General features: G+C 37.2%; 1 protein-coding gene across 1 annotated transcript in view; it reads right to left on the reverse strand.

The window, feature by feature from the left end:
- The window catches only part of LOC145994168 (ATP-binding cassette subfamily C member 4-like), a 108,906-nt gene that overhangs the window by 93,401 nt on the left and 2,901 nt on the right, over nt 1–12,604 (reverse strand). Inside the window, exon 4 of the mRNA XM_083130262.1 lies at nt 5,192–5,323. Within this exon, the coding sequence (XP_082986388.1) occupies nt 5,192–5,323 (132 nt within the window). The remainder of the gene's footprint in view (nt 1–5,191; nt 5,324–12,604) is intronic.

The raw sequence follows: 12,604 nt of genomic DNA on the forward strand, positions 1-12,604 counted from the left end.
TTCGCTTTTCTGCCACCTTTGGCTAATCGCGATGATCAGGATGATATGATGAAACAACAAATGACACCAATGTCTAGGCCAGGATTTAAACGCGAGACACCTGGCGCCGTAACGAGCTGTGCTAACCACATCACCACGGAGTGTTTCGTGTATCATGCAATATCAACAATTGCAAGGTACACGTGAGATAGGGGACATCCACGAACGAACAAATGTAAACATGATGTGCTTGCTGCACTGCCACGCGCCCCTGGTAGTTATGTGAGAGCAGTCGTTAGCTGTGTTGGGTTGCATACGTACAGGATAGATTTTAAGCGCTTATAGCGCAGAAACTAAGCGCTTTCGAGGTAAACTTTATAGGGAAAAGTTACTTGTTTTTATGATATCTACCAGCACCCAAGCGTTGTTGAAAGAGTTTTGCGACACCCTGTATATATATATATATATATATATATATATATATATATATATATATATATATATAATAACCCATAGCGCGACAGCCCTTGAGAGCCTTGGCTTACCTACCGACTGCTGGTCTCCCTCCCACACTGCACACTGTTCCTCCGTCACCTGTTATAGCGTGGAGATCTTAGACCAGTATTGGGGTGACGACGGGTGATCAGCCCGTCGAACCCCCAGCCGTTGTAGGTCTTCTCGACCGGGTTACCGCTCATTCATTCCGAGCTCCCCAATTTCCTCACGATGGTGGGTTGCCACCGGCCCTATACGTAGGCCGAATAAATTCCGACCAGAGCCGGATTCGAACCTACGCCTTCCCGCATCGAACGATCTCAAGACGAGTGAACGCCTTAACCCGCCTTAACCCTACGGAGAAGGACTATATATATATATATATATATATATATATATATATATATATATATATATATATATATATATATATATGGGGCATTCCATGTAAAAGTACCCCTGAACCTCAACTTTTAAAATTATTTGCAATGTTGTAACTTCATTCTATCTTTTGAGTGAACAATCTAAAATGATCAATTTGCATTAAAATTACAGTAATTAAGTTACACGGAAGAAGGTATTTAACATATTGTTCCTTTATTTGAACTTTTATATTTACTTGTATTTTGTATTGCGGCCTTTAACTGTTACATTTACCCTTCAACTCCACTAGAATATTTGTCTTAAATAATTTCCTTTTCATCATTTAAAAATTCACAGAAATTAAAATAAATGTCTTATTAAGTGAGGAGGCAGTGTTCCGTCTGTCCACCCGTGACACAAAATTGTTCACTTATTGCTATAAATGTGGGAAAGTATTTTAAGGGTAGTTATGTTTAATCAACATTATTAGGTTTTATATTGCATTGAAGTTGCTTAACTATCAGTAGGATAGTTACTTTAATATCATCGTCCCACCCGTGAGAATGGAATGACATATATATATATATATATATATATATATATATATATATATATATATATATATATATATATATATATATATATCTGTGTGTGTGTGTGTGTGTGTGTGTGTGTGTGTGTGTGTGTGTGTGTGTGTGTGTGTGTGTGTGTGTGTGTGTGTGTGTGTGTATACACAGACACACACATCTTCTCTTATCAATCAATATCTTCTGTCTAGCTAAACTACCATATTCCCAGTGAATGCAGAAATCCAACAAGAATATTGGTCTTTGCTTGCAATTGGAAATGTCGAATTACAAACAAGCGTGGACGTTCCAAATTTAGAAGGAAACGAAGCCAAGCGTACTTACCGTTTCCGATTTCATAAAAAAAACCTTTCACCTTAGCATGCAGAGAATACAAATAGTTGGAAACAGCTGCCAAAAATTAGCTCTTTTCTCCAAGTTACAAATTTTCAAGTTAAAAATTTTTGTGGCTTAAAGTAACTGTTGCAGCTACTTAGTTTTAAAACTATTTACATCAATATCTTGTTTCAGGAACTTTTTGGTCAATTTTCTTATATTACAATAACTTGGTTGAAAATGTTTATATGCATTCAGAACATTTCTTATCGAAAAATACAATAGAGAAACAAAAGTTATACCAACTGTATGACAATCATGTTTGAGGATTTTTCGTCAAGTTTGTTTCAATTAGTGCACGGTTTACAGAACTTTCTGGCACATTTATTGCATCTGGGCTTAAGACACTCTTCATATTAATGATTTCTGCCTTTTTTGAATGGACAAGTAAAGCTGTGCTTGTAACCTCCAATGAGTGAAATACAATTGTTAGGAACAAAAAAGCATTTCTCTAAACATACGCAAGCAAAACTTGGAAGTTAGCGAGACGTATATTAAAATTCTAACACTAATGAAGCCACAAGGTTATGAAAACCTTTAACGTGGATTAAAAATATTTCAGTTTACAGCAGAATACTGCCAACGTCTACGCAATTTACCAACACTGTAAGAAATTTACATGATCGTAGCAAATCACACAGCTGAATTTCGAAGCAACGAAATTTTCATCAGTTATAGGCAGTGATGTGCATCTACGCGTAAACAACGATTGTCTACATACTACGTGTAGACAATGTACACTATGTAAAGTATGTAATCTACGTAATCAACGTAGACAACATGGCGCTCGGCGTTCTCGGTACAAGACACGCGCATCGTTCTAGGAGCAGCAACTACCGTACATAGTATCAGCTATACGCTCTGGTTACAGCATGTGGACATAGAGAGCGTGAAGTATTCCACTGTCCAGAAATAAGTGTTTTAAGTATTTATTTACGTTCAACCAATTCACTACGTATTAATTGAATTGCAAAATAAACTTGTCGCGACATACCCAAAAAAATGCAATGTCCGTAGAATGACAAGATTTGTTTTACTTCTATTTCCACCATTTCACACGTCGAAAAATCTGATTGAAAGTAATAAGACAAAAAAATAATTTAGCCTTCCCTTCTGTCAGTGTAAAAAATAATGTCAGTTTTTACCATGGCTGTCATTTGTTTTCCTTCCGGTAGTCCCTATTCCCCTTTTTCGATAACTTTGATTACATCGGATGGTCTTAAGTTGGTTATAGGCCCAGATTATCGACATGTTTGAAGAAGAAAATACTTTCTCTTTCAAAGACCACCGGGATTCCTTCTTTCCTGTTGTTTTCATTGTCTACAATAGACTATGTAAACTATAAGTCAATGTAATCTTCGTGTAGATTACGCGTAGATAACGCATGTAGACGTAAACTTATAGTCTACGGCACATCACTGGTTATAGGTTAAATTTGTATTATTTCGATTCAAAGTTCAAAGAACACCTAAAGTAGCAGAAAGTGTCCATAGCTAAAGTATTGCCACTGTGCTCTGGTGGTTAAAGCATTTCATCCGAGTGATAGAGGTTGAAGCAACGATTCTCAGTCATGGCGAATCTTTTTCCAGAGGGCTGCAGCTTCTGTTATGTTCGAAATAAAGATGAGGCTATACAATATCCATTCCAAGTCTGTAGACTTATGAAAGTTGCAGAAAAAGCTCAGAACATACCGGGTGACCAGAATTAAAGTTACCCAACTCAGATACCTCTGTAGCCTGTTTGAGGCATCGTAGAACTCTGAAATTTGGTGAATCCACTATGCAGACCATGAATAAGAGGATGGCGATAAAGACAAAAATAGTTTAATTTTCCGCCACCAGGTTGAAATGTGGCGCTGTACTTCCATGATGCGTTGTAATAATGACGTAAACTGCTCCAATTGGTTATGGATTTGCATTTACCTTTACCTTGCAATCTTGCAATAAACCACTAACAAATGTCTTTCTAATTAATAACTCAGCTAAATCACTTAACGTGATTATTTGTACAACCCATCATGGAAGTACAGCGCCATATTTCAACCTGGTGGTAGAAAATTGAACTATTTTTTATTTTTTTATTCCCATCCTCTTCCCCATGGTCTGCATAATGGATTCACCTAATTTTAGAGTTCTACGATGCCTCAAACAGGCTACGGAGGGCTCTGACTTGGGTAACTTTAATTCTGGACACCCGGTAGATAGTGACATCGCGGTCTGTTGAGCACACTAGGTGATCCCACATCCAGAGGTTGAGGGGTAAGAAGGTCCTGCGTGGCGTATCCTTTTACAGAGACCTAGAGCGGCCATTGATGTTTGGATAAAAATTTTCAGCGGATAAATTTTCTGAATGACTGTTAGTCCACTACACTTTCGAGTGACGGCGGTAATTGATATTTGACTTTCGTTTCTACTACTCTCTGACAAAGCTAAGAGAGCTTCTTAGTGCAGTCAAATAAGACATATTTGGAGTTCAACCTGTACATTAAAATAAATGAAGCGAAACTTGCTGAAATAACTTGTGTTGTATTTGTCACAAAAAGTCCCTAAGAATCCCTTCGCGGGTTTCGAGGAAATGACGTCATCAATATGGCCGCCGTCCGAATTTTATCTTTGAACGCGTATTACTTCTCACAGAATAGAGATAGATCCTTCGTCTTCGCACCAAATTAAATGGAATCAATTGGACAATTTCTAGAAAGAGTACATTACCTGTACTTGACAAGTTGTCTGAATATATTAACAAAAACTGGGAAAAAATAGATTTTTTATTACCTGTTTTAACCTTTAAGCGTAAATGACTTAATATTTATAAAGTATTATTACACATTTTGACATGATAATTATAGAGCGACTTAAGAACAAGTACCAGTATCTTTTCTCTACTGTTAATGGAGTTATTTGATTTAACTGTGCCTGTATGCACAGCGCTACACCTGATGCTCAAAATGCTGACCAAGGCAGAATTTATTGTAAAATAAAACAATACAAACGTATCGTTTCCAGTCTCTAACAGGATCTTGTTCAGACAAAAATTCAGACTAAACATGTTGATGCTGTTTTTGTTTGCGCGTTCAAGGCAGTTGTAGTACAAGATTTAATTTGTTGTGTCTCGTTACGGGTGTGAATGTTACGAAACAAATCAATTTCAGTCTGAATTCTTCCGCTTTACATAACATAAAATAAGAAGCAAACAATAATGTCTTCTAATGATAGTTCCAACATCTAAAAAATAATAAAGAAAGAATTTAAATATATGCAAATACGACATGTCCAGGTTGAACTCTATTTGGCTGGACTATATGTGAGTTTCTTGCTTTTTGTTATAGAAGCAAAGAGTGATTCCTTTCAGTGGCGTGTAGGTACATGACAGAACGTAAAAAATGTACTTACACGAACAATCCTGTAGCTAATCCAATGAGCGTCGAAATAATCAAACTTGCTCTGAAAGTCAGAAGCACGCATCTCAGTAAACTGGGATCCTTCGATCGCTTTCCAGAATGCTGTACATGCAGAGTCCACAACCTGTAATATTGCAAAAACAAGTTATCGACTGTGACACATAGTGGGATTGATTGATTGATTGATTTTGTGTTTTGAGTCCACTTTATGCACACTAATGCTAATCGGGACTGGACCTACAGTTTAAAGTGGGATCCGAACCACGATGTGCCTCCATACTCATGGGACAGCTGATGGGGCTACAACTCTCCAGAAATTTTGAGAAAATTAAAATTTTGTAATGAATACAGTAAAGGACTCTAGAAAAACCAATTGATAAAAAAACTCTGGACTGCTTTTGCAGACTATCGAGGCTCTGGCGTCTGGACGTACGGCATAATGCTCTGTGGATCTTGTATTATGTCTTGCGCATGTATGTTCGTGATTGTCCCTTCATCCATTTTATCTTATCACCACTAATCCTCATCTTCTCGATTAGCCAAAAGTGGCGAAGTAAAATAAAACAAATCAATCAAAGACCTCCCCCTTCAAAATTACCCCCGCCCCGATTAACATTTTTGTCTTTGAACACCTTTCACAACGAAGGATAAAAATGGGTATTGTCTATCACGATCACCTAGAAGGCAGTTATGTAATATCCACCTTTGCAATTCCTGTTCCTTCTGAAAAGAAAATCATGCGTACGCTATTAAGAACTGTTGTCTTAATCCACTAACTTCCTAAATTGGCATATGTCTAATAAATATTTTTAAAAAATCATTCTTAGCAATCCTAACGTGTAAGTCTTTCCCTGAAGTTTGATTTACTTTATTTACGTATTGCTAAGCATGAAGAATATAACTTAACCCAATTGTAATATTGTCATTACACTCTAACGTATCAACTAGACGAGTGTTGAAATTCTTGTTCTGAAATTCGAGACGGAATTGTAGCACAAGTCCCACCCTTCTATTAATGACGTCACCAACACAAAACAAAGAAAAGGAGGAAATACAAACATAATTTTTTTGGCTTGTGCGTTATGTGGATGACAGGATTATAATGGTGAAACTTCAAGGAAAGAAGAAAGACTTAGTGTTAATTCAAGTGTATATGCCACATAGTGGGTTGTCAGAAGAAGAAGTGGAGGAAAACTATGAGAAGATAGAGGAATTGATTGAAAAAGAGAGAAAGGGATCGTGCATTATCGTAATGGGTGATTGGAATGCTGTAGTAGGAGAAAGGCAGGATGGAAGTACAGTAGGAAGATATGGATTAGGCGAGAGAAATGAGAGAGGGGAAAGCCTGGTAAATTTCTGTAAAAGAAACTCCCTAATTGTTGGAAACACACTGTTCCCGCAACATAAGAGAAGGAGGTACACCTGGATATGTCCAAGAGATTGTAAAAGATACCAGATAGATTACATACTGGTACAAGAAAGATTTCGAAATTGTTTGAAAAATACGAAGACATTGCCAGGAGCTGACATTAATTCAGACCACATCTTGCTAATAGGAGAAATCAATCTTACATTGAAGAAGATAACCCAAAACCAGGTGAGCAAGAAACCCCACTTAGAGAAGCTAAGGGAAGAAGACGAAAGACAAAAATTTGCAGAACATTTCCAAGGAAACTACAATAAGTTTAAAGCTAGTTGTAACAATAAGGATGAGATGTGGGATGGAATAAAAAGCTGCTTACAGAAGGCAGTGGATGAAACAATAGGCTACAGGGAAAGGAAAAGTGCAAAGAAACCATGGATTACTGAAAGTATGCTGGAAAAATGGAGGAACGGAGAAAATGGAAGAATGTAAATACAGAAGAGGGAAGACATAATTACAAGATACTGAATAACCAGCTAAGAAGAGAAACTGACAGGGCAAAAGAACAATGGATGAAACAAAAATGTGAAGAAATTGAAGAACTGGAAAAAAGAGGAAGGTATGACTTGATGTATCGTGAAGTAAACTGCTTGGGCTTCCAAAAGAAGAAATGGAAAACAATGTGGATGATAGAAGACGAGGAAGGATGTGAAATCACAGACAAAAAAGGAATATCGAATGTGTGGGGAAAGTACGTTGAAGAGCTCTACCAGAAAGAGAATCGCCCAGACAGTCTGAATGTAGAAAATGAAGACGACGTGCCTGATGATGAGAAAGGATACTATATCCTGAATGAAGAATTTGAGCAAGCACTCAAAGAAATGAGGAATGGGAAAGCAACGGGCACTGATGAAATTCCTGTTGAACTTATCAAATGCCTGGGAGATGGAAAAAGAGAAATACTGCACTTATGCAATGAAATCTATGAGAAAGGGGATTGGCCACAAGATTTCACGGAGACTGTTTTGGTACCTCTGCAGAAGAAAAGCAATGCCAGAAAATGTTCTGAGTACAGGACAATCAGCTTGATATCTCACTCGGCAAAAATTCTTCTAAGAATTCTGAACAGACGCCTATACTCGAAGGTCAGCGGCGAGTTAGAGGAAGAACAGTTTGGTTTCAGGAAAGGAAGAGGTACAAGGGATGCAATTGGTTTACTGAGGACCATTGGGGAAAGATATTTAGAGAAAGGAAAGGAGGTGTTTGTAGTATTTGTAGACCTGGAGAAAGCCTTTGATAGAGTGAATTGGGTTAAACTTTTAGAAATTCTGAAGAAAATTGGCGTAGATTGGAAAGAGAGAAGACTTCTAAGCAACTTATACATGAATCAACGAGTTAAAGTGAGAACAGGAGACGAAATGACAGAAGGCTGTGAAATTGGAAGAGGAGTACGACAAGGATGCTGCCTATCGCCTACTTTGTTTAATATCTATTTAGAAGATATAGTGAAAACTTGTTTCCAGGGCACAGGAGGTGTCAAATTGGGAGGAAGAAGAATAAACTGCATAAGATTTGCTGATGACATGGCATTATTCGCTGAGGATGAAATAACCATAAATAGTATGTTAGAAGAGTTAAACAGCAGCTGTGAGCAGTATGGAATGAAGATTAATGTAAAGAAGACAAAGGCAATGGTTATAGGACGGAAACCAAGGAATATTAATGTGAGAGTAAACAGTGAAAGAATCCAGCAAGTGGATAGCTTCAAGTACCTCGGATGCACTATAAGCAGTGACATGAGCTGCAACCAAGAAGTGAAAATGAGAATCGCAATAGCAAAAGAAGCTTTCAATAGAAGAAAAAATGTTTTTTGTGGACCCATGGACATAGGTCTAAGGAAGAGATTAGTGAAATGTTTTGTGTGGAGTGTAGCACTATATGGTGCAGAAACCTGGACGTTGAGAAGAAATGAAGAGAAAAGACTCGAAGCTTTTGAAATGTGGACATGGCGAAAAATGGAGCGTGTAAAATGGACAGACAAGGTAAGAAACGAAGCCGTACTGAAAAGAGTTGGTGAAAAAAGATCTATACTGGAGACCATCAAGAAGAGGAAAAGAAACTGGTTAGGACACTGTCTAAGAAGAAACTGCCTGCTAAGAGATGCCTTGGAGGGAATGGTTGAAGGAAGAAAAGTCCGTGGAAGAAAGAGATATTAGCTTATGGATGATATTAAATTAACTGGGTCGTATGCTATTACGAAGCGTAAGGCAGAGAACAGGGAAAGCTGGAGATTGCAGTGAAAAACCTGCCAATTAGGCAGAAAACAATGAATGAATGAGTTTATTATTAAATATCTTTCTTATTCCGAAAAAAAAGCCCTAAGAGTTCTCATTGTGGTGCAAATTTCAGTTTTTTTCCCTCTGCCCTCCCATTTGGGTTACAGAGCGTCAAACTTACGATTTTTTAAAAAAATTCAATCTTGGAGAGTTTATAGAAGAAAGGAGTACCCAAACACCTGGAAATATTTAATAATTTTTTAACTCAACTGGAACAGCACAGTGAACATAAGAAACGTGGTTAACGTGTTTTGTTCCCCCATTTTGTGGCCCAAAGGAGTAAAATTATGGGGAAAACCCATTAGATTCATTTAGTATGACATTAAAAGTACAGGGTGTTCTAAAAGTCACGTGAACGTACGTAACTTTTGTACAAAAAGCAATAGACACAAGAAACTTACACTGGGTATTAACTTTGTCTTTGTCTAAATATCTGTGTAATATTTTTAAACATTGAAAAAGAAAATCATGCTCTACATGAACGTTCAGTATGAGGATAAAGTTACTAAGGTGTAAAAAAGTTTTGTGCACCCAACGGCAAGAGAAACAGTAGGCGAATTGTCCATCACCATTTTCATTCAGTCTGCATTACAGAGCGATGATAATGAATTCAGATAAAGACGCCAATAAGTAGAGGGCAATAACTGCTTCGAACCAACATAATTTCACTCCTTAAAGCCACACATGATGTAGAATAAAAAAAAGTAATGAAACTAGCGATGAACAATTTTCCTACCATTATCTTTGCCGTTGACTGTACAAAGAGAAAACAAACATGAATAAAAGGCAGCTGTGGAGTCGCTTGCAAAAATTTTCGATTGGTATCTGTGGTTATTTATCGAATTGGTAAAAGAACGTTAAACTTTTATGCATTTTATACATTACAGACGATTTTATGGGGTTAATTTTGGCATATTCAAAAAAGCATGTTTTTTCCGAAATTACGAGGTGTTCTGGCAGTATTCTTCGTGTCAGAGGACAGTACGAGGTGTGACAGACATCTGGCTATGTATTCAATCAAGAAATGTCCAGATGAAAGGAAATTAATTTATCGTACAAAAACCTTACCCACATAACATACCCATCTTTCTGTACGATAAATTTCAAATTTGAGAGCGAAAGTGTTCATAAACAAACAAAAAAGGGTATTTATTTCTCAAGAAAATTATACTGGTCAACAAATTTTAACTTTTTTATTGCGACATGGATGAAAATTCACTTTTCTTTATCAATCCATGATGCTGAACACGAAACTGACAATGAAAATGCCACTCGACTTCCGGTTTAAGAATTATACGAGGTATTGTCGAAAAGTCGTGTTTCTCAATGTTGTAACGTAGTGGAATGACGTATGCTTGGTGTGCATGTGACTTTTACTCTATAACTGTATTATATGAACAGTACAAAACATGGGTACATTTCCATTTGCCTTTTCCAAGTAAATTCATGAATCAAAGTTTTTACATTAATCACAAAATAAATATTTTCTACTATACTACTGTATGGTTTGTTCTTTACTTACGTGGGATTAAATCCGCTTCCTCTTTGCTTCCCTCTTGTAGTGAAGTTCAGGATCATCCCTGGTTACAGTCCAGCAATAGTCGGCAAGCATTCCTGTACTCCATTTCCCTTGGTATCTTTTCTCCATTATAGATATTTGTTGGTGGAAACGCTCACCGTGTTCATCGCTTACCTCCCCACAACTTTTCGGGAAGAAATTGAGATGAGAGTAGAAAATGCAATTTAAGGGACATATTGCAACCCATTTTTTGATAGGATGAAACCAAATTATTTACAAGTTTTTCATAGTCTTCAGCACGTATGTTTCCCAAGAAATTGTTTAAGACTTCTCTGAAAGAACTCCATGCACCTTTCTCAACATCACTTAGCAGGTGTTCGAAGATCTCGTCCTGGTGAAGTTGACAAATTTGAGGGCCTACAAAAATTCCTTCCTTGATCTTCTGTTCACTGATTTTTGGAAATTTGTTAAATAGATATTTGAATGCCAAAGAGTTTCGATCCAACTTTTTGCAAAGTTTTTGATCAGTCCAAGCTTTATATGAAGTGCAGGAAGTATAATATTTTCAGATTCAACGAGAGGTTCATTTTGTACATTCATATTTCCAGTTTCCATACTTTGACGTAATGTCCAATCCTTTTTAATGAAATGAGAAGCTCTGTCTCTGCTATTCCATTCGCAGAGGAAACAGCAATATTTGGTATAGCCTTTTTGGAGTCCAGTTAAAATAGCAATGACTTTCAAATCTGCACATATTTTCCATTTGTAGTTGTTGTATTTAATTGACTGAAGGAGGAATTTTAGGCTATCATACGATTCTTTCTTTTCCAGAGTAACCATTAGGGATTGACGGCAATTGATTGCTGTTATGAAGCAGTACAGCTTTTAGACTTAATACCGATGCACCTATGAACAACCGCCACTCCTCACAGATGTGCTTAATGCCCATAGCCCCCGATAAACCAATAATATCACTGCAGTATATCAGATCTCCTTCGGTAGAAAAGTATTCTTCCAACTTTTTCTGACGGCCACGATAAAATGACACCTTCACATTACTAGCCAGAAAATTCCATTGTTGCAGTCTGGAGGCTAATCGCTCTGCCTTGGCTTTTGAAAGTTCAAGATCTCTCACTAAATCATTCATTTCACTCTGGCTAACCTTGTGCTGTTCTGTAAGTTTAACATCACCTGCAAAGTCTGGATCTGTAGATGTGGAAGGTTGTGGATGGTACGGTTCGTCTTGTGAGTCTACGGAATATGATTCAGGGGGTGTTGGAACAGGTAGTTCAGTACTATGTGCCACAGGACGAGTACCAGAACGAATATTTGGAAATACAATTGTCTTCTTTTTAGTATTGGACATACGTTGTATTGGTGGGACCATACAAAAAAAAAAACAATCGTCTGTATGATTAGTGGGCTCCAACCAAATCATGGGAATAGAAAATGGCATCAATGGTCTTCTGTGATTCAACCAGTCCACCAGATTCGTGTAGCAGGTCTTACAGCAGAAATGTGGAGCCCAAGTCTTATCTTCATCTCCGAATTTGCAGTATTTACCGAAATACAAATTGTAGGCTGTTCTTACAGCAGGGGTAATATTTCTCCGCTGTCCAGAAAACACAATTTGACCACAAACATAACAAAAATTGTTAGCATTGTTAATGCATTTACGTGGCATTTTTTACCAAATCACTCAGAAATATAATTAAATGCCAACCTTGTCATAAACGAACCACGTAATACGCAAATACGATCTTCGATAAATGCACACACACAACCTAGTTTTATAAAGCCACAACCATGTCTGCACAAATGGACACCTCATAAAACAATGAATAAAGATATTTGTGGCTGGTCTTGAACATTTCCCCCTTTCCTTACAACAAATAAACAAAGATACGATAAGAAAAACTCAACATTTAACAGCTATGGAATACCATATAATAGGAAATTCTTCAAATCAAGAATGCCCTGTAACTCAATTATAATTAGTCAATTACGATTTTTAACGACAGTTTCGCATTTAGGGGACCAATATGGACTAGAAATTGTATATATCACTCATGTCGCATTTTGGCTGTTGACCAGTGTTATTTTTGAATCATTACACTTGGAATTACAGAACGGAAGTTACAACGATTTTCATAAATGCTTAAAAGCGCTAACATTTCCGCACGCTGT

This window comes from Lepisma saccharinum, chromosome 10, assembly GCF_977018435.1.
Source record: "Lepisma saccharinum chromosome 10, izLepSacc3.1, whole genome shotgun sequence".
Classification (NCBI taxonomy): Eukaryota; Metazoa; Arthropoda; class Insecta; order Zygentoma; family Lepismatidae; genus Lepisma; species Lepisma saccharinum.